The 26,103-nt window shown below is 37.8% G+C and overlaps 1 protein-coding gene across 10 annotated transcripts; it reads right to left on the bottom strand.

Moving 5' to 3' along the window:
• Positions 1-1,096: 1,096 nt before the first annotated feature.
• LUC7L3 (LUC7 like 3 pre-mRNA splicing factor) lies at positions 1,097-26,100 on the bottom strand. Of its 10 annotated transcripts, XM_059997190.1 has the most exons (13): positions 25,876-26,098; positions 14,816-14,882; positions 11,889-11,928; positions 11,263-11,407; positions 10,834-10,908; positions 9,439-9,543; positions 8,317-8,478; positions 7,637-7,920; positions 6,733-6,893; positions 3,203-3,343; positions 2,992-3,097; positions 2,457-2,522; positions 1,097-1,626 (listed from the first exon to the last, which is right to left on the bottom strand). In XM_059997190.1, the coding sequence occupies exons 1-12, from the start codon at positions 25,972-25,974 to the stop codon at positions 2,498-2,500; spliced, it is 1,410 nt and encodes a 469-aa protein (XP_059853173.1). In that variant the 5' UTR covers positions 25,975-26,098; the 3' UTR covers positions 1,097-1,626; positions 2,457-2,497. The 10 variants fall into 10 exon arrangements, with proteins under 10 accessions (XP_059853173.1, XP_059853177.1, XP_059853172.1 ...); XM_059997194.1 differs by lacking the exon at positions 3,203-3,343 and having other exon boundaries at positions 25,876-26,097; XM_059997189.1 differs by lacking the exon at positions 2,457-2,522 and having other exon boundaries at positions 1,101-1,626.
• Between the last annotated feature and the right edge of the window lie 3 nt (positions 26,101-26,103).

Raw genomic sequence — 26,103 nt, 5'->3', positions numbered from 1 at the left:
TAAGTAAATTTCTTCTGTTTTTAACACTTAGTAATAGAATAGGAATAGAATAGAATAAACTATCACTTTATGACCTTTATTCCTACAACCAAAATCTTGTTAAACTACACAAGGCAGTGCTTGGGAGGTGGTCGACTTTGTATTAGACTGATTCCCATCTTACATTAATCCTCACATGAATCATCTCTGACAAATTCAGAGATAACCCATCCATCTACTGCCGCATCTCCAGGATTAGCTAGGTAAGCCAGGAAAGCTCCGTCCCCATAGCATTCTCATACAAAACCTCTGAAGTGGCAGCTTCATTATTTCCCAAAGCTTGGTGGAGGGTATTTTAGTAAATTCTGTAGCCTATTATTATGCCTATTAGAATGAATACAGTGGCATAAACAGTAAGGTAGCGGACCACAAGGCAGAGACCTAGATTCCATGTGCTAGTTTCTCCACCAACATGGAGCCGTAAGTCACTGGGTGAGTCATGTAATGCACTAACTCAAGTTTCCCCACCTACAAACTGACGACAATATCTGAAAATTATAAAGCACAGAGAACTGCCATGGTATATGTAGCTGGAGCTACTATTTTTACACAGTCACAAGCTGGCTGTAGGTAGAAACGTGCTGCCAAATTTGCTGTACACGACCCCCCCACATCCCCATTACCTTAAGCATCAGTTTTAAAAAAAAAAAAAACCCTTGTTATATGTACCATACACCCCATACATAGAAATAAATACATTTATAATCCAACAAGACCAGGTTAAAAAAATCTTGATACAGGATTTTAAGACCAAAAACTAGTTAAAAGTTCTTGAAATGCTCTTCTACATCATTATTTCATAGCTGAAGGATGATAGTGTTTGTCAGAAGGACATTTTGAATTTTCTACTACTAAAGAAATCTCTCAGGGATGTAAAAATATATTCTAGTTCATTGTATATCTTCGTTATTAAAAGCATAATTCAAATGTATTCATAACTACCCCAAACTGAAGCACCATTATTTAAAACATTTAAACTGTGGAAATTCTATAAAAATTAGTCTTAAACAGAACAAATCAGATAAAACTGTACACCAACATCTCTAGTAACAGCGTATCTCATATTTAAAACAAGGGACTAGTTCAGAGTCAATAACTTTATTAGAAAAAGATTAATACTAAAACTTTTCAATGACAGAGACAAATTTGTAACAGAAAGTCAGAGATACTTTATTTTCACTTCTAAATCCAAAGGCTAGGTATAGCAGAGTTGTAAAAATGGAATCCCACTTAGTCTGATTCACACAAATACTAACGTTTAATCTCGTTTTCAAAGTCCAAGAATGAAAACTTGCAATTAAACACTGAGCAAGCCACATATTTAGGTAATATTTCTTAAAAAGTCTTAAAGAAAAAAATATGATACAAGACCTAAGTTTTCAGTGGCATATATATGCTATTAATACATGTTCTGAAATCTGGTAGGTCACATCAGTCCTGAATTAATTTTTAATAAAAAAAAACAAAAAAACTAACTGAGCTTTATACTTTTTCTATGCCACTATAGTTTTCTTTCACCTCATTTTAATGTCGATCTTCACTTTATGCCGTTTTCAGTTTTCTTCCAAAAATCTTCGAACAGTATTCCTACAAGGCAAAATTTGGGGAAAAATGATAATTAGACAACATGTAAAAGGCAAATTTTTATGACTAAGTGGCCCAGTCATTAACTGCTAATTAATATATGTATATGGAATGTTTGTATTCTTTTAAATTATCAAGGCATCAGTGTGGTCTCTTAAAGCCATATGCCTGTGTATGCCTGCCTATGTGTGAATGGCTCACACAAATTTAACACTATACTGCTGTCCTAGAAAAGGAATGTCATCGACAAATCAACTAATTGGTACTTCCTTTCATTAGGAATATTTAATCCCATGCCACTAGCCCAAAGAATGAACAGTTTCCAGGTTTTAAGAACTCTTGTAAAGCCTGACTTTTAATAGTTCTTTAAAAACCCAAATTCATTCTGTATGGTTCATCAGTTCTTTGTATTTCAGTTTGAAGGTGGCTGTCCTTGCTATTCACTGCTGCTTTAAATGTATCAGCCAGTGATTATTCCTATTATACCTATGGCTGACTGCAAATTCTCCTACACAGTAGGAAATATTAAACACATACCTCTTAAAGACTTGAGAATTGCATTGAATGTAACAAGGCGAATAATATGAAGTGTTTATTGTATTTAAAATTCTTTAAAGATATCTAATTCTGGGCACCACTGCATCCCTACACACAGTTGAAAAAAAATTCCATTCTGTTAACATTTGATTATAAGTTTTCACGCAATACACAAAAAACCCCTCTGTGCTTCTTGTAAAGAACAAAAAAGATACACAACAGTTAAGCGTAAAGATCACAGGCAATAGCATTCAAACATGGATGTGGGTAGAGAAAGGAGTACCTGGCATGAGTACCTGCTTAGTTTGACTGAATCCTTGATTTTTAATTTGGCTTTTCATGGGCCGCTCACAACACCAACGCTGTGTGAGGTATGGTAGTCAGCTGCAATAATTCATAAACCCTACACTTCCATCAATCCAATGCTACTGGCTCTCGAGTTACAGAACAAACTGCATTAGAATGCAAGGCAATAAAGCAAAAAACTAGAAACATCCTTGACAAAGAAATACTAGCAGTTTAATTAAAACAAAGTAGTCCAACATGTGCCTCAGAAATATTTAAGTTTATAAAGCATATGTCTCTGCCAATGTACCAACACAAGATGGACTTAATACCAAAAAGAAAAAAAAAAACAGTTCAACCTTTTTATTAAAAAAAAAACAAAAAAAAACAAAAAAAAAAACAAGAAATGACAGCAAAATCCCTAAAAAAAGGATAATTAACTTTTCAATGGCGACTACATTACAAACGTTGGGTAATAATTTCCAAAGAGGCACACTAATGGGGGGCACGAGTCTGCTACAAAATAGCTGAGACAAAACAATGTACCTCAAAATGTTTTGCAGGACTACACTGTCTTTTCCTTCAGAAGATGCTTTTGTATGTCTTCTTACTCGGCTTAGTTCCATCTTCATCTGTGCATACTTACGCTGCACTGTCAAACAGTAACAAAAAGCCCTAATCAAAGTGAGAAACAATACACTTACCTCTGTCTGATCTGAGGTCTTATCAGATCAGTTTTAATTGGACTGAGTGTCACCTTCAGATTTAATGTCTTCACTGGTCCCATTGACCTCATTCTTAGTATCACCTTCCTTTGATTCAGTGTTTGTGTCTTCACTCTGTTTTTCTCGACTACTGGACTTCACACTACTTTTTTTATCATCAGATCCCCTCTTTTCTGCCATAAAAGAAGACATTGATCGTGGATTTTAAAGTAAAATACAATACATACATAACGCTTTGAAAAGTGAAAACAATTGAGAGATGAAAAGACAATCATTTCCTATAGACTGCAAGTAACAGTTTGATGAATCTATCAAAGGGATAAAATTTGTAATTTATAAAGGAGAGAGAGGGCAGGACAGGGAATTAGAGAAAGCAAAAGGTAAAATCGTGGGCAAATTCTCTCAAACTGGTGAGAGGTACACGTAACACCAAGTCACTGCAGAATCTAAAACTTAAGTAGATTTCATTTGGGGTAAAGAACATCAAAAGGCAATGGGAAAGGTATGAAAGATAGTACAAAAAAACTGTGTTCACATGAAGTAAATTAAGTTAAAAAAATTAAAATAGTAACTGCAAAGGTGAAAAAAGGTGAACATTTTATAGGCATGTTTCTCCAACTATATATTTTTAAATGCAAAAGATGACTTATACCTACATATATTTGAATACCCAAGAGGAACAAGCCCAACAAAAGAAAGTGGATCTTAAATCCCATTCCAAATACTGAACTTCTGTGTTTTGCTAATAAAAGTAACGTATGTGCCATCTCAGAATTGTTTTTCCAAAAGGAGGAATTAAAGTTCAACTCAGCTGCAAATGAAGGATGAAAAAAAAAAGTCAACTTTTCCTTCTGTTTTCTTTGGAATGGTGAAACGCCAGACTAGAGGCAAAAAATGGTACATGGAGCAAGTATTTTGTAGCTTTTTCAGTTCCAAGTATTGCCTAACAAAAGATTTCTACAGAAAATGTTAAAGCAAACTATCAACACAAACCTTCTGGAAAAATTATTTTTCCCCTTAAAACTAAGTTAAGAATAGCTGGTCTAGCAGAGTACTTCGTAAGACAGAAAGAGGTTTTAAGAGAAGCGGAACCCTCTAAGATTCTAGACAAAGTGTTAAGACACAACATTAAATAACTGGGAGAGGGATGGTAATGAAAACAAAATATGGTATGGGGGTGGGGGGCACTCATTCAAAGAACGTAAGAATTGAAGATCTTATGTGAAGGAGCATATTCAGTCCATAACACTTGCAAAATGCACGAAGCAACGTCCAAGTAGCTGACTGCAGGACTTGCTTCACGTCTGTCTGTCCACTTATGAGAACTGCGCCAGTACAGTGTGCTCTAACTGACCTTGTGGGAAAGTCCTCCCTTTGTGCCTTATGGGCTTCTCCGGTGCACAGGTAGCTTCAATGAGGAAGAGTCGTCTTGTTGCCCCGTAGAGGACTAGTAGTCAGTCCAATAATCTTATCTTCTGCCCTATATAAATATGGTAGATCTTAATAGTCCTAAGGACATCCACAAAGTGTGGTGGACTTCAGGGCTATGGATTAAAAAAGGAACCTCTCTTGACAAAGAGAGCAACCTAAATTGGTTGGTGGTTAAGAAAGATAGGTTTGTGCAAGAAACCACTTTTCATTTGTGGAGTCAGATAAAGTGCTTTCATTACAGCACATGGAGTAGTGAGCTCCCTCTTATTCATCGCCATTATCAAATGCTTGCTACTGCTCATATCTGACCTCAAAGTTCAGGCCTTCAGTTATTTATACAGGAGTGCCTAATTGGCCACACGGTATTTTCAAAAGCCAATAAATCATGTCACTTCTATAAGAGATCCCAACGTTTAAAATAAATCTATAACGGCATACCCAATCTTTCAAGATGGACCAGATGCAGAGTTTTCTCTGAATCAAGTCTTCACTCCTTCCTCCACATCTCACCAGGAAAATCCCTGTTTGTCCATAATCTAAACACAATGCAGCTTATTTTACTTAAACAAAAGTTTGATTATATTCCACGATGTCATCATTACAATAAGGATCAGAGTTTAGCAATTCAACTCATCTTTTCTGCTCTCTCTAGAAATTATACAAACTGTTTTTAAGTCAGACCAGTGACATTTATTGCTCAACTTTGATCCCAGATAGTTATGAAGGCTAGCTAGCTTTTGTCCCTGAGAACCAATGCAACTATTTTAAGTGTCACAAATGAGGATACAGCAAAGAGCTTTAGTTCTCAGAGAGAAGTGATTAATTTTATCTCTGACATCCTTATCTGGCTCTTGAGAGTTGACCCATCATCCCCAAAATATATTATACAGAAAGTCTTGCAAAAAGATTGGGTGAAGCTTTCTTAAAACTTATATAGTCAGTTAACTCTGGGTATCAATTGCCTTTTGAATCACAAAAGTAATTTCTGAACTTAAATGGCAAATACTAAAGCTCACAACAGCAAGTTTTAAAAATTACCCTGTTCCCTACTTTTTAACATTTGCTCCATGTTGTAGAAAAAGTGAATATATGTAAATATTTTTAAAAAGAGAAGGTGCACTTATCTGAGGAAAAATAAAAGACAACAAAAAAAAAAATCCATTGTTTGTGCTGCTAGTTTCCTAACTCAGTTAAACCCCACAAAAACCATAGACTAGTTTCATAAAAGAAAATAATGAGTATCACATACACATCTAATACAATAAATTCAAACAGGAGCACACATATTATGTTGGTGATCAAACATGGACACAGATAGGCAGAACAGGATGGAACAAGCAGAGCCAAGAAAATTAGAAATAAGCCCTTTCTCTCATTCCTGAAAACCATGCAAAGCAGAATAGCCCAGTCAATACAAAATGACAGACGCACGAAGAATCTGAAGAAAACGCAGAAAGGCAACCCTAATGATTAAAAGAATTATCGTTCAATGAAGGCTAAGTTGAAAGATGAGAATATCCTTGTGAAAACATGCCAAAGACAAAATGAAAAAGTCCATTAAGAGTGCACAGTGAACCAGATACTGGAATGCCACAGAAAACCAAAGGAAAAAGTAGAGGGGAAAGAGCATGTTGCTTCAATAAAAAACACGGTAAGACACATGTAAGGCATTCAACTACTGCAAACTTAGAAGTACTGAGTTAAATGAATGCTGTACATGAGAACCAATGCAGTAATGTACATTTACTCTGCAAGACATATTATGGAACACTGCAGCAAGTACCAAAAAAAAAAAAAAAAAAAGTTGCCAATAACCAAGAACTCTACACCTTAATAAGGCTAAAAGGTAATGCAATACTTGGAAGAAACTAAATGATAAGCCTTCAAGTTATCAATTGAAGGATGTGACTTTAACATGTTCTAAGAAAACACCAGGCCAACTGTCATTCTCACAAATCAGAGCAGGAGAGGGAAGAATAATGCTTGTCTCCTACTGAATGGTATTCATCATAAGTGAAAATGAGTATAGCTTGAAGTGGAACTCTGCCTGTGTCTGAAGAAAAGTGAGTCGGTGGGGAGACAAGAAAGTGAAAACATTCTCTTAATAAATTAAATTCTCATAAAAACTAACCTTTCTCCTTGGATTTTCTATCTTGTTCTCTGTCCCGACTTTTGCTCCTGTGCTTATATGACTTTCGATCTCGGCTTTTTGATCTTCTTCGATCCCGACTACGAGATCTATGCTTTCTTTCTGACCTATCATGGCTTCTGCTTCTTCGTCGATCTCTGCTTCTTAAATAATTTGAAACAAAAGGAAAGCAATTTCAGCTGATATTACAGTGATAAAAAACCTTGAAGAATTACATACTGTTGAATAAATAACAAGATTAAAAGCAAAATTTACCCTTAAAGGCAAAAGAATAGAATCTACTATTAAAACATATTTACATTAGAAATCTTAAGAACTGAAAATTGAAAATCCTTCTAACTTCAATTTTTCAAATAGGTAGCCCTATCCAAAATAGTTTATAATTTAAATGTCTTGGGCTTCCCTGGTGGCGCAGTGGTTGAGAGTCCGCCTGCCGATGCAGGGGACACGGGTTCGTGCCCCGGTCCAGGAAGATCCCACATGCCGTGGAGCGGCTGGGCCCGTGAGCCATGGCCGCTGAGCCTGTGTGTCCGGAGCCTGTGCTCCGCAACGGGAGAGGCCACAACAGTGAGAGGCCTGCGAACCGCAAAAAAAAAAAAAAAAAAAAAAAAAAAAAAAAGTCTTCTCAGAATCAATAAGAGAAGCACTTAAAAGACCATCCAATACACTGACTTCCTAATAAGACTGCATCAAACCTCCTTAGACTGCCTCAGAAATAGCAATGAAGTTGCCTCGAAGATGGACTCGTTCAGATTCAACTCTCATAATCCATCCTCACACTTACTGAGACTTAAGAGGGTCAAGTACCAAAGAATATCACTAGTAATTACTACTGTTTATTGCGCACTCACTATATGTCTGGCACTGTTTCATGTGTTCAATATACCTGCTTCGCCTTCTTTCTCTACTTCGTGATCTTTTGTGGTCCCGAGACCTGCTGCATCTTCGGTCAGAAGTTCGGCTTGAGTGACGACTCCTTGATCGACTCCTCTTTCTTCTTTCTCTGTCTCGAGCCCTTTCTTTTTCTCTTTCTTCCTCTTCTCTTCGTCTTTTCCTCTCTCTTTCTTCCCTTTCTCTCTCCCTTTCTTTTTCTCTTTCTTCTCGTTCTTGTTTCTCCTTTTTTAAACGCTCATCACGATCAGGTTCTTCAGTTCTTTTTCTCAATTTTTCCTAAGGAAATAGAGTTTGATTTTTTTTTTTAGAACTATATAAAGACACTGTCAAACAATGGCTACCTAATGTGAAGCATTTTTAGACCAACTTATGGAATTTGATGCCCTAAAAGTGAAATGGAGAAATCTCAACACCATGTATGTACACAAGATATTATTTGACTAAACCCTCAGGAATATTCTTTCTCCCAAATTCCTGGCACTACAGAGTAAAAATAATAAAGTGCTTTGCTAATCTAACGAATAGCAAAGCATTATAGGGATTATCGCTACCTCAAATACCACAGTCAGCAAAAATATCAACGAGAGATTTATATCTCTGTGTGATCAATTTTTAACCATATTAAAATAAAGTACTAGCTATAGCTAAAATACATGTTTATAAGAAACTTACTTTTAATTCTTCTACAGTAGCTTTAATTTTGGCATAGCCCATGTGCTGTTTTCCCATCAAATGGTCATCTACCCGGGACTGGGCATCTCCCACTATCAAAAAGGCTCCACACACTTCACAAACTTCCATTTGTTTTTCTTGGGCAGCAAAACTTTCAATTGTCTGAAATGATAAATCAGTTATTATAAGAATATCTGAGGAAGACAGAACAAACAAATCGCCCCAAAAGTACTTAACATTTAGAACAGATTTTTAATTTTGTCAACTGCTACTTTCCACTTCCCCAAAGCCATAATACTGAGCAGCAACTTTTAGAGAGAGGAAGCATGACAGCAGCAATCAACTTTCCACATCACCCAAGAAGTACTGAGACCCCATCCCTCAACTCCAACAAAGAAAGAGCTACCTATACCACCTCGAAAAAGCTACCTATTTTAGTCTGAATTCATTTCTCGCTTGGTTCAACAGGTTAAAAGTGTGGACTCCATATTAAAAATGTTTTTCAAAATCATTAAGGAATTGAACTCACTGAGTATAATCTGAACATATCCTTTTAATATTTGGGAACCAATGACCAATTATATTCTAGCATCAATATCCAAAACATGTATTTTGTACGTACAAATACATAGACTGATACAAAATACACTGTACCAAAGGCATATCAAATACATTGACACAAAAACACGTATCAATATCCAAACATTATATTCTCTAACTGAAAGTTAAGAAAGTAGAAGGTATTATTAAGAGTATAGCAATTCTGCACTAAGGTAAATACAAACTGAGTAATTTGTTCTAACAAAAAATAAATAAAACCCAGGCCTAAATCAATTCTTATGATCTAAGGCACAGGTTGGCAAGCCAGCGGCTTAGAGGCCTGTTTTTGTAAAGTTTTACTGGAACAAAGCCACATCCAATCGTTTATATATTGTTTAAAGCTGCTTTTGTAATATAAGAGCCTTTATATTACAAATCTTGTGACCTGCAAACCTAAAATATTTACTACGTGGCCCTTTAAAATAAAGTTTGCTAACATTAGAAAACTGTTCTCAAATCAGAATAGATCCTAGTAATTCACAGTGAACAGCCTGGGTAAACCAAAATGAGGTTGCTACTCACCGAAGTTGTGGACCTAAGCAATTCTCTCTCTTCTTTTAACTGTTCAACTAATTTCATCATTCCCTGGGCTTCTTCTACTTTTCCTTCAGATCCTAATTCTTCAATCTAAGGGGAATTTAAAAAGCAGTCAGGATATCTTTCTAACCACACTATCCAAGTATTTTTCTTTTTACCCCAAGCTTCATTAGCATTTAGCGGTTGTTTTGGGTCTTTTTGTTTGGTTTTGTTTAGTGAAGCCTGCATTAATTATGTATACTTGACAGGAACATAAACAGCAAATTTCTAAGGTGCACAATTTCATAAGGTTTGACTCCCATGAAAGCAACACCACCATCTAGATAATAAACATATCCATCACCCAAGAAGGCTTCCTCCTGCCCCTTTGCTGTATCTCCTCCCAAAGCAACCCCTGATCTGCTTTATGTCACTATAGATTAGTCTGCATTTTCTAGAATTTTATTTAAATGGAACCATGCACTTTTTTTTCCTTCTGTAGGGCTCTGGCCTCTTTCACTCAACCTAATTATCTTAAGATTCATCCACACAGTTACATGTAATTAATTCCTTTTTATTACTGAATAGTGTATCACACTGTATATAGATCGGGGTCCCCAACCCCCAGACCAAGAGTGGTCCGTGGTCTATTAGGAACCTGGCCACACAGCAGGAGGTGAGCAGCAGGCGAGCTTCATCTGTATTTACAGCTGCTTCCCTATCGCTGACATCACCACCTGAGCTCCACCTCCTGTCAGCATTATGGTGAGCTGTATAATTATTTCATTACATATTACAATGTAACAGCAATAGAAATAAACTGCACGATAAATGTAATGAGCTTGAATCATCCCGAAACCATCCCCCCACCCCCATCTGTGGAAAAACTGTCTTCCATGAAACCGGTCCCTGGTGCCAAAAGGGTTGGGGACCGCTGGTATAGATACATCACATTTTTTTTATCCATTAACCTACTGACACATGAGTTCTTTCCAGGTTTGTCTGGGGTGTTACTTGCCTAGTATGAATAAAGCCACTATAAACATCGGTATACAACTCTTTGTGTAAACATATGCTTTCATCTCCCTAGCAGTGTAATGGCTCGCAGTGCCTCTTTTAACTTTTTAAGAGAGAAACCTTTTTCCAAAGTGGCTGCACCATTTTACATACCCCAACAGCATAAGATAGTTTGCCCAGCTCTCCACTAACACTTGATATGGTCAGTCTTTTTAATTTTAGCAATTCTAATAGGTGTTCAAAAAGCATCTCACTGTAGATTTGTATTTCCTAATGTCTAATGACATTGAGCAACTTTACATGTATTTATTTGCCGTCCTTATACCTTCTTTGGTTAAGTGTCTACTCCAAGTATTTTCTGACATTAACGCACACAATTCTCACCTGCTGCAGGAGTACATCGATTTTATCTGTTAGAACCTGAATTTTTTCTTCATTTTTGCCTGTTGGACCAGCTGCCTAATGGAGACAACAGAATGTATTATCAACAACTAAAATACAGAGATAGACGTTCAAAATCTCACATACCATCCCTACTATTTTATTTAATAACTGAAACGCCGAATCACAAGGACAGTAACTCAGTTGCCTCAATTTTTGTTAATCAGCTGCATATTCTGTCAGTTATTTATATCTAAGATCAAAACCTTATGATTAGCAAAATCAATATTACATTTACTAATAAAGACTGAAATTTTAAAAGAATACAAAGTAATGAATGAACCTGAACACAAGTTTCAACACTAGGGAAATCTCTGGGTTTCCAGAGAACAAGGACACTTTACAAAGACTGTAAATTAATTTCATACTCACCCCAGATGACTGCTGGTTTTGAGATAATGCCAAACGAGCATGGCCTCGTCTAATTCTACGTTCTACTTCTGCAAGTAAGCTCTGTAAGTATCGAAGAAAATCTCTCTCATAGCCAACTTTCATAAAACGAGAACTCTTCTCATACCTAATAAAAATGAAAACAAACAAGCACTGCTTTCCTTCCAAATCTTTCTTGATTACAACTCTCATATTCTATCTTAACTAATCTCATGGACTACTGCGTTTAGACTGAAGGCGTAGGGAATTCCCTAGCGGTCCAGTATTAGGACTCTGTGCTTTCACTGCTGAGGGTCCGGGTTCAACCCCTGGTCAGGGAACTAAGATCCTGCAAGCCGTGAGGAGCCATCAAAAAATAATAATAAAAGAAAAAAAATAAAACACAAATGTGATATAGAAAAAACTGCTTAGGCTTATTCTTGGCATACAGTATGTACTCATATGGCGATACTACATAAAGCTGCATCACTTTGTACCACCCCCAGCTAATGAAGAGGACCTCTGTCCAACATTCATTTTACACGGATTTCAATTATTTCTTCAATCCTTGTCCCCTTAAAGCCAAATAATGATGGGGGTGGGGGATGACCCCCCAAAAGGTAACTTACTGTTTTCGCAGATTTTCATCATGAATTTTTTCACAAGGCCCTGAAAGAACAAGAAATATGAAGGTATAAATTATTGAAGTTAACTTTTCTCTTGCTAAAACAAAAGTTCTTTTTAAAAAAGGAAAGAAGATCCATTTAATCACTGAGTAGTCTGTAGACACCTAAATTAAGCCTACTGAATCATGAAGCGACATACCCAAGTAAGCACATGAAAAGTGTTCTCCTTAGTCTTCAAGATGAGTATAACACAGAACTACGTAAGAGAAGAAAAAAGAGGGAGTAGGAGGAATGAAAAAATTGTTCCTTACTGCCACCAAGAAGAAAACTGGGATGAGGGCAGACCACTGGTCTGAACCACCAGCGCCATTTTATTAATTTCGAGTCTCTGTGAATAGTACAAGACTAGCACCCTAGTCCTACCCCTTACCATCTCCAAAAGGCAACCAATTTTGACCCTTTTAGTTGTATCTTCTGGAATTACCTCCATATTTCTAAATTTTATGCTTATTTTGCTTTTTCTTGGTTTATCCTAGGCATCAAAAATTTAGGTTAAATAAACACTCAGTGCTTATATTTTGATTATGCAAGTCCTACATTAACTGCTGAGTCAAACAAAAGGTGCATTATAATGACACTTTTGATAAACTTACTGGAATTCTTTCTTTTGTTTAGTCTTTTCTATGTCTCTATTTCCAAATTCATCTCAAACACTTTAACTCAGCTATAAGAAACTATCTCAATACCAATGACCCTCAAGATTCAAAATATATCAGATAATCAGCTTTATTTTCTTCCATGAGCTTTCTGTCCTGCTTCAGCCTGGGCTGCTTTTTTCCTAAGCTCACTAATAGAGTTGCCATCCTTAGAAATTCCTTTTCTGGTCTGTACTGAAGTTTACTGGATCTCTTATTTCTCTCCTTGGTTTACGCCCATGAGTTTCCAGAGAAAAGGTGGTAGATAAGTTTGTTGAGACCGTGCATGTCTGAAAATGTCCTTTTGTTTGGCTATATAGCTAACCTAGGTAAAAACATTTTTTCATTCAGAATCCTGAGGGTGATTCTGCAGTGTCTTCAACTTCCAGTGTCATACTGACAAATTTGAGGCCATCCTGACTGATAATCCTATGTGCCCCACCCTCACGCCTGGTGTTCTGGAATTTCACAATGGTGTGGATCTTTTTTCATTTGTTGTACTGAGCTCTTGAAGGACTCACTCAATCTAGAGGGTAAAGTCCTTTAGTAATGCAATATTAAAATTTCCTCCCTTCTGTTTTCTCTATCTAGAACTCTTAATTAGCTATTAGAGGACTGGACTGATATAATTTTTTCAAATTTTAATTTTTTATCAACATTCCACAAATTAATTTTATCCTCAAAACTTTCCCCTGATTTTATTTCAGATTTCTCTAGTTCTAATTTCTAAGAACTCTTCTTAGTTTTTCAAAACTTCCCTTTTAATACAGCATCCTATTCCTCCTGATATGTTCTCTTATTTCTCTGAGGATACTGAATTTAGTTACGGCTTTAAAATTTTTTTTCTTCTGTTTTCCCCCATTATCCACCATATTCCACTAAATTCTTTTTTTCTGTTGGTTTTGGTTAATCTTTTGTGCTTGAAGGTTTTCTTCAAATGTCTGACTGGTATTCCTTGGCTGGCAAAACACTTCCAAAATCTGACTCGAAGTTGGTATGCTCAGGCAGGGTTTGTCAACTAACGGGCTTTACCATAGGAAAATCGGGCAGCAAGACTTTCTTTAGGAGATTCCCCAAGGGTCAGTACCTGTAGATCATTTCTCTGGAACTGTTCACTTTCTCTAAAGAATCCTCTTCTCTTCTGCCTGGGGAAAAACATCTGGCTGTATCCTTCTAGGAACAGGGCAGAGGAAGGGAATGGGAAAACCTCACTATTGAAAATACAGACTCATTTTATCTCTTATAGTCTCATCTTCGTTCATTACTGCCCTATCCTGTATCTCTACTCCCAGTATCTAGATACATCCAGCCCTAATGTGCTCTTAATGTTTTAGGGCAAGCTGTTAATGTTTCTAGAATGATACTAGTTATGTACCATCCTTGGGAGAAGAAAATGATCAAATTTTTTTTTTGCATTTTGTGGCTCAAATGAACTAGTCTCTTTACCCCAATTTCTTCAGAACATAACCCCCGGGGTCTCCTGGGCTGTAGGGGTGGGAGACAGAATCACCAGATGCACAGGTCTGACCACACAGACTAGTGGTTCTCAACAAGGGCAGTTTTGCCCCCAGGGGTATCTGGCAATGCCTGGAGGCATTTTTGGTTGTCACAATTGGGAGATGTTACTGGCATCTACTGGGTACAGGCCAAGGATGCTACTAAACATCCTACAATCCACAGGACAGCCCCTCCCACCCCCGCAAACAACAGAATTTTCCAGGTAAAACTGTCAAATGTCAAGGTTGAGAAACCCTGAACTAGACTAATCTCTGGTTTTCAGCCCCATGATTCAACTCTGCCTTCTATGGTACCTGATGCCTCCAAATCCTGAGCCTGTCCAGGGTTCTGCTGATCAAACTCTTTCTTCTGTTTAATATCCCCTTCTGCAGGCTTTTAGGGTACAGGTTTCTCTGCTATTCTTCCATCCACTTGTCATCTTCCAAAAATGTGCTGACATCTCTAATGTTATCTCGACTCTTCCATTTACACCTTTTTTGTTTTTAAATTTTCATTTTAGTGGAAGGGTTTCAGGAGGGAGTGGAAATAGATATGTATATTCAATTAAGCCACCATGTTTAATTAGACTGACATTTATTAATACATTCAAAAAACTAAGCCAGGAAAGAAATTACTTTATCAACAAACCTTTAAGAGGAAACTTCTTTTCAAAATTATAAAGTATCAGTTTCTCTTTAATCATAAATTCGATAAAAGTTACACAGAACACTTACTTACCAAGATCAGAACGAGTGTTTGTGAACAATTCCGCAGGACAAAAGCCACAGAGATAATATTTACAAACCTAGTGAAGAAAAACAAAGGTAATTTAACTTTTTGAAATTGTTTGGTTTTAGAACTATACCAGAAAAGGGTGCCAAATAACTATTTTCTCATTTCATGATCTTCATCTTTCAACCAAGTAAGTTTAAGAATAATTTCATTTGTTAAGCCATTTAGTTAGGTAAATTAATGACTTTCAGACTCCTGGATTCCAGTACAAGAAATGCAGGACTGACAGTTACCAGCATTTTCTATTTCTATAATTACTTCCTATTTCTAGTACAGTATTAGAAATCACTGCCCTACTCCCAAGCAACAAAAAATATTGGATAAAGACATCCAGAAAAAAGATAACTTTTTATTTTTAATTAAAAACACACTGTTCTTATTTTCCTAACTTTGTTAAAGACCAGAACCAATTTACAGACTAAGACTTGGAAATCACTGCCTAAATTCCAAATAACACTTATTTAAAGCAATCTGGTTCAGTATTTTCACTTAAAGAGATCCTGTAACAGGCCCTAAGGTGTAGTGGATATTTTCACACACGCCAGCACTTTACTGAGTAATTTCTATGGTATGAGGAAGAATTATTAACATGAAACCGACTTTTAATTCTCTCTCATTGGTACTTTTGTAACTCCTTCAGATATATTCCGAGACTGCTCTATCCTATGTTTAATTCTATAACACTGCAAACCAAAACCTGTTAAGCAAAATTCCAAAATATCTCCCTTCATATAACCCTTCATTGTTATTGGGTAAATTTTCAATGTACAACTATAACACATGATAGAAAAGGTCTGCTAAATTTAAGATTGAATGAGTTTTTTCGAGACACTTAGAACTGGATGTTAAATCTGAAATAGATTTAGATTGTTTTTTGCTTCAAAGGTCAATTGTTTTATACTTGTGTGAAGCAATGTGGTTCCATAAGCTGTGTCCAGAAGAACGAAGGTCTTATAAAGAAAGGTCTCATAAAGAACAATGAGATTCAAAAATCATGTCTAAACAGATTTAGTTTTATATCAATATTATCCTGTTATATGTAGCCATGTCATAGTATCTTTGTACCATTTTCTTTTCTTTAGAAGTTCTAACACTCGATTTTAAATTATTAAAAAGGCTCTGTATGACCACAAATAACATGTTGGCGAGGATGTGGAGAAAGGGGAACCCTTGTACACTGTTGGTAGGAATGTAAATTGGTGCAGCCACTGTGGAAAAACCGTATGTAAGTTCCTCAAAAAATAAAAATAGAACTACCATATATGATCCAACAATTCCACTCCAGGGTATATATCCAAAGAAAACGAAAACACTAATTCAAAATGATACATGCACCCCAATGTTCACAGCAGCGTTATTTACAATAGCCAAGATATGGAAGCATCCTAAGTGTCCATCAACACATGAATGGATAAAGAAAATATGGTATATATACACAATGGAACACTAATCAGCCATGAAAATTTGCCATTTGCAACAACAAAGATGGACTTGGAGGGGATTATACTTAGTGAAATAAGCCAGACAGAGAAAGACAAATACTGTATGCATTTGTGGAATCTTAAAAAAAAAAAAAAGCAAATTAGTGAATATAATAACAACAAAATAAAACAGACTCTGTGATATAGAGAACAAATGGGAAAAGGGAGGGGCAAAATAGAGGTAGTGTATTAAGAGGTACAGACTATGATGTATAAAATAAATAAGCTACAAAGATATATTGTACAGCACAGGGAATATAGCCAATATTTTACAGTAACTGTAAATGGAGTAAAATCTTTAAAAATTGTAAATCACTATGTTGTACACCCGAAAGTTATATAATATTGTAAATCAACTATACCTGAATTTTAAAAGGGCTCTATACATGCAAATGTTTTAAAATACTATATACTTTTCTAATTATTAAAAAGTCTGATTTGTTAAATTTTGCATCCACTTTAAGTGTATCAGCAAAATACCAATGCCAACATTCAGTTTAAGAATCTCTTTCAGGGGACTTCCCTGGTGGCACAGTGGTTAAGATTCCGTGCTCCCAATGCAGAGAGCCCAGGTTTGATCCCTGGTCAGGGAACTAGATCCCGCATGCATGCCGCAACTAAGAGTTTGCATGCCACAACTAAGGAGCAGGCGAGCCACAACCAAGGAGCCCGTGAGCCGCAACTAAGACCCGGCACAACCAAATAATTAACTAATAAAAAAAAAAGAATCCCTTTCATTTGGGGGAAGGAGGACAGAGACAAAGAGGGTATGCTACTTATTTTTCAGACTATTAACCCTGGTTCCAAGGGCCCAAAAATTATTTAACAAATTTCCCACAATTTTAATAGTTATATGAAATAGGTTAATAATAGTTATTACCAGCATTTACCATTACTTATAGCTACAAATTATATGGTTTTAATTATATTATTTAATTTTAAAACTAAACTTGGCATTCAGCCCTCATAAGTATAAAAGTTTACTATCATAAGTATGAAAGTTATTACTATCACTATGCATTTTGCTTTCAAGTACATATGTAAATATAAGACTACTGTTCATTAAAACAAAAGGAATAAACATCTCTATGGTCCCTCCTGACTCTTAAATATAACCAAATACAAACTTGAGTATTTCTAGGAAGGAAATCTTTTTGGAAGTATTTCCAAATAGTACTTATAGAATTTTAGTTTTAATAACATTTATCACCAAAATCAAACTGACCTGGGTCTGAACTGGGATTTACCACATACTGTATGACTTAAGTTTTCTGTAAAAGTGGGGATGACTACTAACTTCAAGGTTTGTCATAAAATGTGTAATAAATTCTGGTTTTTAAAACTAAAATACCTCTGATTTTCAGAGCTATTTAAAGTTTTATTCTTAGGACTTCCCTGGTGGCACAGCAGTTAAGAATCTGCCTGCCAATGCAGGGGACACGGGTTTGATCCCTGGTCCAGAAAGATCCCACATACCACGGAGCAACTAAGCCCATGCGCCACAACGACTGAGCCTGCACTCTAGAACCCGCGAGCCACAACTACTGAGCCTGCGCGCCACAACGACTGAAGCCTGCACGCCTAGAGCCCATGCTCCGCAACAAGAGAAGCCACTGCAATGAGAAGCCCGTGCACCGCAACGAAGAGTAGCCCCCGCTTGCCGCAACTAGAGAAAGCCCACACGCAGCAAGGAAGACCCAACACAGCCAAAAATAATAAACAAATAAAATAAATAAAGTTTTATTCTAAACTCTAAGTCTTATTTATATAAATAGTTTTCCAAAAAACAGTACATTCTAAGTGGTCAAAACTCTAAGTCTAAATATACTACGTCAGTTTTCCAATAAAATACGTGAGTGAACACACTTAAATCTAGTAAGTACTGTATGGAATTTTAATTTTAAACGGCATTTAATTTGAAAAAGTAGAAAATGACACTTCAACAATCATTTAACACTATGTGCTAAAAACGATGCTTGAAGTATCAATACAAGACCATGTTAAGACTCACTCCTCAAGAAGCTCGGTTTAGTAGTGACACAAAAACTAAAATGTACATGCATCACTAGAACAGACAGGAATTTAGTCAGGAATGTCAAGTGGTGAAGCTTGAACTGGTTAAGTTCAGAAGTGGAATGACAAGACATTCTAGGCATAAGGAAACATGAAAAGACAGACATAGCAGAGTATGAAATAGGCAAGTTGAAATAGGTATGCTTGGAGAGGCAACATACTGCAGAGTTTGAAACGTGGCCGCCACTTTTCAACTGTAACTCTGCCTCGTGTCCTCAATACAAAAAAAGGAGACAATAAGTATTTCACAGTGGGATTGTAAAATTTAAACTCTCCATTTACTGAATTGGGAGAAATGAGCAAATAAGTCTGGTTTTTTAAATACTACCCATTACTTTTTAAAATGTCTTTAGGCACTATGTAGATCAAATAAGGCATGCCAGCAGGTCTACCTATGATTTAGTCCAATCATTCCATCTGAGATGAGAAACTGAGATCAACCACATGACCTGCCCTGAAGGCATCTAGCTACTTACAAAACAGAGTTTAAAACCTATTTTCCTAATTCTGTTCTGTGTGCTCTTTCCACTCTCCAATTCTCCTTAAGATACTGTTGTAAAGAAATGGAACATCAACACATTTGTTATTCTACCCAATAAACTCTAGCTACTTAGACTGCTTCTTTTAACCCTTCCCAGGGATTGAGGATGTTTAACTAAAAATATTAACAGTCTTTGACTCAGCAAGTCTTTACTAAATGTCCATCATGGACCTAGAAGTCTGATAACCAAAGGTGGCAAGGGGGAGCAGAATTCTCATAACATAATTGTGATTCTCTTGATAAATTAAGGTAACACTAAAGACCAGAAGAGTTCAATCTCAACAGCATACTTTTCACTACCACTCAAGAGAATGCAGATACAACCAATCTTAGGAATGTGACTAGGAAATTTTAATTCCAAGTTTCCATCACATTAAACAAAGTCAAACTGTCAAAAATTAAAACAATATCTGAAAATAAAATTCAAAAAAATAAAAACCTGGCATTAGATACTCTGTTGGGAAAAGGAACATTCCAAACATTACTAGAGTTGTGGGACAATTTCGCAGCATCCATCAAAATGACTAAGTAAAATATGCATTTAACTTAGTCATTATCTTTCTAGGAATCTATCCTACAAATGATTCAGCTACATGTATGAGAACATTCATTGCGGATTGGTTGGTAATGGTAAAAGAATTTGACATAATCTACATATCCACCAGGAAATAGTTAAACTAAGGTAGATTTTTTTTTTAATTTATTTTTGGTTGTGTTGGGTCTTCGTTGCTTAACGCGGGCTTTCTCTAGTTGCGGCGAGTGGGGGCTACTCTCAGTTGTGGTGCGCGGGCTTCTCATTGCTGTGGCTTCTCTTGTTGCAGAGCACGGGCTCTAGTCACGCAGGCTTCAGTAGTTGCAACACGCGGGCTCAGGAGTTGTGGCACACAGGTTCTAGAGCACAGGCTCAGTAGTTGGGGCACACGGGCTTAGTTGCTCCGCGGCATGTGGGATCTTCCCGGACCAGGGCTCAAACCCATGTCCCCTGCATGGCAGGCAGATTCTTCCTTGCACCACCAGTGAAGCGCTAAGGTAGATTTACATGTACCAATGAGGAAAGATTCCACAGTATAAGTGAAAGTTGTTAAGTATATATTATAATTTATATAACATTACATTACTATATGACAACTTTCACTTCTATATCTGTGTCTGTAAATTACTAGGAAAGATCTGGAAACATACATACAAATTTTTAAGCTTTTCCAGGGGAATGTGACAATAGGAAGGGGAGACAAGGTCAGACTTTCGCTGTTTACTTCTAATTTTAATCTTTTATAGTAAAGCAAGTTTACTTTTGTAAAAAATCATTTTAACAACTCTAAATCAGAGGGGACGTAATAATAAAATCAATTCCTAACATAGTAATTAGTCATGGTTCACTTTTTTATTGCCTACACAAATTTCTTGTAAAATTTTAATCAATTTTCCACAGCAGCTGAGATAGTAAACATCTCTCTCCCACTAAGAAGCCTTCAATTATTTCCCAATGTCATTTAGTCCCAACTTTTAACAAGGCTTATAAAAAACATTCAAAACAAGGTTCCTGCTCATCTATCTACACACCTCCTCCCCCAACAACAAAAACAAGGGCTTCAGCTCTAATACCATTCACAATTTCTCAGGCCTAAGATTCTCTCCAGCCCCTAGTAACATTTGTCTTCTCTCCCTCAGGCTAACTCCTACGAATCCTTTAGGTCTCAGTATTTAAAGTCCACTTTAAGAGGCCTTCCCCAAGTACCCCAGTCTGGGTTAAGTGCCCCTTTCATGTGTGCTTTTCTAGACCCTCTACTTTCCCCCATTGTGCTACAAAAGCCCATTACTCCTTCATAACTGCTACCAAATGACAGTTCTCTCAGGGAAAGTGCTGCATCTATACTATTCGGTTGTACATATTATAAGAATGATACATTTTTGTGTCATTCAAAATAATCTGTATTATTTGTATCATCCAAAGTAATTATAGGAACTTCCTCAATTTACAAGAAATGATCAGAAAATTAAACACATTTCATAAAACAATGAAACACTGTATACTAACATAAGCTACTTTCTCCCCTTGTGAAGAAATCAAGTCTAATGAGATACCAGGAATTCCCTGGAAGTCCAGTAGTTAGGACTCCGTGCTTTCACTGCTTGAGGGTCCAGATTTAATCCCTGGTCAGGGAACTAAGATTCCACAAGCTGCACGGTGCATCAGAAGGAAAAAAAAGTCTAATGAGACAGAGACAGACAGACAGACAGAGAGAGAGAGAGAGAGAGAGAGACAGAGAGAGAGAGAGAGAGAGAGAGAGAGGGAGGGAGGGAGGGAGGGAGGGAGGGAGGGGGAGAGAGAGAGACATGGTTTCCCAAAGGCAATCAAATATTAAGGAAATACCTTAATATTTTCAGTCTGATAATAATATTGTGGTTATTTATTTGTCGTGCTCCAAGGCATGCAGAATCTTAGTTCCCCAACCAGGGAGCGAACCTGATGCCCCCTGTACTAGCAGTCTTAACCACAGGAATGCCAGGGAAGTCCCAGTCCTTATATTTTAGAGACAGATAATGATGTCTTTAAGGTTGAAATGATAGAACTGCTTCAAAATAGTGAAAGAGGTAGGACATACAGAGGAAATAATACTGGCCATCTGTTGATAATGTGTCTCACTGGGTATGGTTACATGCAGAGTTCATTCCACTATTCACTTCTGTATGTGTTTTGGAGAGAAAAAAGCAAACAGCAGTTATATACACAAAATATAGGCTGCTGGCAATTCCAAGAAGCCCAACACTTACCATGTACTACAGAGTGTGGCAGGAGATGTCTATACTTCTGACAGAAATAACATTTTGGTGACTATGAATTAAAACTGTCTAGTAGGGCTTCCCTGGTGGCGCAGTGGTTGAGAGTCCGCCTACCGATGCAGGGGACACGGGTTCTTGCCCCGATCCGGGAAGATCCCACATGCCACGGAGCGGCTAGGCCCGTGAGCCACGGCCACTGAGCCTGTGCGTCCAGAGCCTGTGCTCCACAACGGGAGAGGCCACAACAGTGAGAGGCCCATGTACCACAAAAAAAAAAAAAAAAACTGTCTAGTAAAATACCTGTAGATGCCATGCGGTATATTTACTCATTTTTTGCTTCCAATTTCCTTCTTAGATTCTGAATCCTTTTTTTTTTGCGGTACACGGGCCTCTCACTGTTGTGGCCTCTCCCGTTGCGGAGCACAGGCTCCGGACACTCAGGCTCAGCGGCCGTGGCTCACGGGCCCAGCCGCTTCGCGGCATGTGGGATCTTCCTGGACCGGGGCACGAACCCGTGTCCCCTGCATCGGCAGGCGGACTCTCAACCACTGCGCCACCAGGGAAGCCCTGAATCCCTTTTTTAGATGTTAAAAGTCACAAGTAAAAATGTGGACAGTAACTTAACTGTTTTTTCTTTTCTAAACAACTTTCAGTGTCAGCGACAGTATCTGCTAACATTGTGAAAATTTTAGAAAAGAACATTTATTTCAATTCCCTTCATAAATTAAGCCTTCATTGAAAAGAGGGCACACTTGAATTTGAAAAATTATGAACAAAGTCTCATTTTACATATTATTAGAATCAGAGTTAAGTCAACACTTAATTTCACTTTTGGGTTGAGATCTACAATATAAAATCCTCAATTTGAACTACAAAATTCTTTTTATATACATAATAATAAAAGCTCCAGACCAAACTTTACAATTCCCTACAATCTCAACTCTTCAGATGATCAGAAGGCTACCAATGCCTTCTCTATCAAACGCTGAAATCTTTGCATGTGAACACTAACCAAAAGGTGCTCACACTAGGCAGGTAAAATCATATGCTTTCCCCATTACCCTGGTTGTTTAGGATTAACAAAGCAGAGCAAACTGCTTAACGCAAAAATACTAATCTCAAGGAAATGTAAAATATTAATCAATGAGGGAGGAGGGTGTGTCAATGAATCCTTGGAACAGTATTAAAGCTGATTTGACTTGAGTTGAAAACTACTTTAGTTGAACACTACTTTCTCTCAGATCCAAAGGTAACAATCTACAAAAGTTGGAAAGGCCTGTAACGTAAAGCACTTTCTCTGATAGTGGTTACATACATCTTTACAAATAAATGAAAGGTCAGTAATTTGCATCACAGAAGCATCCTTCACTTAAAAGTGAGTTTCCCCCAAGTGCTTCTAGCTCACAATTAAAAACCTAGTATTGGGCTTCCCCGGTGGCACAGTGGTTAAGAATCCGCTTGCCAAGGCAGGGAACATGGGTTTGATCCCTGGCCTGGTAAGATCCCACATGCCGCAGAGCAACTAAGCCCGTGCACCACAACTACTGAGCCTGCGAGCCACAACTACTGAGCCCGAGTGCCACAATTACTGAGCCCGAGTGACACTACTGAGCCCAAGTGCCACAACTACCGAAGCCTGCGCACCCAGAGCCCGTGCTCCGCAACAAGAGAAGCCACGACAATGAGAAGCCCGTGCACTGCAACGAAGAGTAGCCCCCATTCGCTACAACTAGAGAAAGCCCACACACAGCAACGAAGACCCAACACAGCCAAAAATAAAAACAAATAAATTTATTAAAACAAACAAAAAAACCTAGTATTGACACTAAGGACGTGGGTCAGGAAGCAGTAGTTCACAAGCTTTAGAATGCATAAAGATGCCATTTTAAAAAGTGCAGATTTCTGGGGCCTTAATGTAGACCTATCAGAATGGGGGTGGGTGGGCGCCCGAGAAGTACAGATATCTGCATTTAAAACAAATTCCAAAGATCAGTCTGATGCAGACATCTAGGAATTTTTTAACACTAAGGTAAAGCTTCCATTTCATTGTTAAACAAAAGAACCCCACCCAGCTGAAATGGCTTTCTGCATCCAGTGCAAGTGTGGCAAAGAAAAATTTCCAGATAGAACAGGAATACAAAAATATTTGGGGGAATTCCCTGGTGGTCCAGTGGTTAGGACTCCACGCTTTCACTGACTAGGGCTTGTGTTTGATCCCTGGTCAGGGACTAAGATCCCACAAGCCTCGAGGCGTGGCCAAAAAAATAAAAAATTGAAATATCAGGTTACAGTGATGGTGAAACCCTTACAGTACATACTGGGGTTGTCTATTCCTCCAGGATTTTAGCACTAACAGCCAACAACATACGCAAATGACCTGGAAGTGATGCCACGAGCTTCCCCAGCTTTATAAAACTCTATAGTAATTCCTGCTTATTTAGAAGAGGCCACACGCTGGTCTACACCAACCTTTCCTTGCAGACAAGAATCTGAAACACCAGCAATTGACTTTTTCAAATCCCTGAATCTAGAATGAAGTGCAACTTGTCATTAAAGGCATAAAATATTTTAACAGCACCACAAGTTTAAATCAGTGAGAAGCACTAAAAGGAAAAAAAAACCCTGAAAGGAAAACAGATTTATTGAACTAAGATGACATAAAACTTAAGTTGCTTTTCTGACAGCCTCATTACTTATGTTATAAACCCAGCACATGTAATGGAATATGGCAATAAAATACCACCAGGAAAAAAAGTTTCTCCACAACACTTGTTCAAAACCAATTAGGCACAGACATAGGCTGCTCCAGTTGATGAGCAATCAAAAGGAATTTTCCCTCTGTAATTCAAAATAGATAAATGTCCTATTTGCCCATCAAGTGAATCATAATGTTCATTTTTTCTTTTTGCAAAGCTTAGATTACTGAGTGAAGTGGTAAAAGAAAAAGTTACTTCACTGTGACAAAGAAATGCCTAGAAAAGAATCAAGGCAAAAAACACAGTTACTCTATGAATTCTACCACAACACTTCATACTACTGTGGAATCAGGCAGCGCCCACTTTAGTCAAACGCTTATTTTTTAAGGTACTGAAAAGACTTGTCTAGCACCAACTTGTTTTCCCGCACTGCAAGAGAAATTTTATTCTGACCAAAGCCTATGTTTAAAATGAGTAAGCAACTTCAAAAAAAAGGCATATTTGTTTATTCCTTCATATTTTGATTAGTAATTGCCTTTAAATTATCTTGTTTGATGACAACCACACGTAAAATTAAATTCTACATCTACTCTTCAGGTAAGACCTAAAACAAATGTTACACACCGTATTCAAAACACTAGATAAACATCAGGGTATTTGCAGAGAGCCAGTTTCATAGAACTGTGGAAAGTGAACAAGACCACAAAGATTAGGTTTAGGATCGCCATTTAACTTGCCAAAAGACCTTGGGTGAGCCTCTCAAGTCTCATCTGTGAAACCGGGTTTATAATTATTTACCTCTACAGGGTTAAGAGAATCAAATGAGTTTCATGTGAAGAAAATGCCTTGACAATTATCTACATGAATGGCTTACTAGACCGTACTGCTATCAAACAATATTTGTAAATCACGGTGAACCCTACCAAGTTATGACCTCTTTTAAAATTTTATTTCCCCATGTAAGCGTCGAAACTGAACCATTACTGAAATAATATACTGTTACGATTTTTACCACTAATGCTGGCCAGAAATTTCAGTCTAAATACGTCGCTCAGCCCAAATAACGGTAGAATTTGCCCTTTCCCCTATTTCACAATGAAGTGAAAACTCCACAGCCTATAGATGTTAAAAAAAAAAAAAATGCCTTCCTTTCCCGCCTTTCCCTGCCTGATTAAGGTGCTTTTCAATTCTGCCAAGGGTCTTTTTGACTTCCTTGATACTTAAACAACAATAAATCATCCCTTATCCTAGGATCCAGGAGGACTCCTCCCTCCCGGGCTATCCTCCCGGCTCCCTCCGGCCACGGGGTCAGACGCTTGACCCCGGGGCGGCCCGGGCCCCAAACCGCGCCGCGTCCCCGGCAGGCCCCAGTCCGTTCCACTCCCCTCCCCCACGGCGCCCGGGCACAGGCCCAAGGCCCGCGGGACTTACGCTCTCGTGGTCCCACCGCACGTTGCTGCGCTTCTCATCCGGGGCGAGGTTTCGGTCCCGGCCCATTAATTCATCCAACAATTGCGCGGCCGAAATCATGGTGCTTTCCTCGGGCGACTGCTCCCACCAGCCCTGGCACCCACCAAAAAAAACGCCGGCGACACAGTCGCCAAGCTCTCCAGCCCGCTCCCGGCCTAAAAGCCTGCGCTAAACAGGAGCCGACAAGAC

This window comes from Delphinus delphis, chromosome 19 (genome assembly GCF_949987515.2).
Source record: "Delphinus delphis chromosome 19, mDelDel1.2, whole genome shotgun sequence".
Lineage (NCBI taxonomy): Eukaryota > Metazoa > Chordata > Mammalia > Artiodactyla > Delphinidae > Delphinus > Delphinus delphis.
This window is presented reverse-complemented; position numbering and strand designations above follow the sequence as displayed.

Bases quoted from the DNA above. Each gene is read 5' to 3' on its own strand.
- LUC7L3 (XM_059997186.1), bottom strand. From the start codon at position 25,974: ATGATTTCGGCCGCGCAATTGTTGGATGAATTAATGGGCCGGGACCGA. The intron at 3,344-6,732 runs GTTAGTTTTTAT...CTTTTATGGCAG, and splicing joins TAGAAAATCCAAGGAGAAAG to AAAAGAGGGGATCTGATGAT. The intron at 3,098-3,202 runs GTGACACTCAGT...ACTGTTTGACAG, and splicing joins TGAAGACATTAAATCTGAAG to TGCAGCGTAAGTATGCACAG.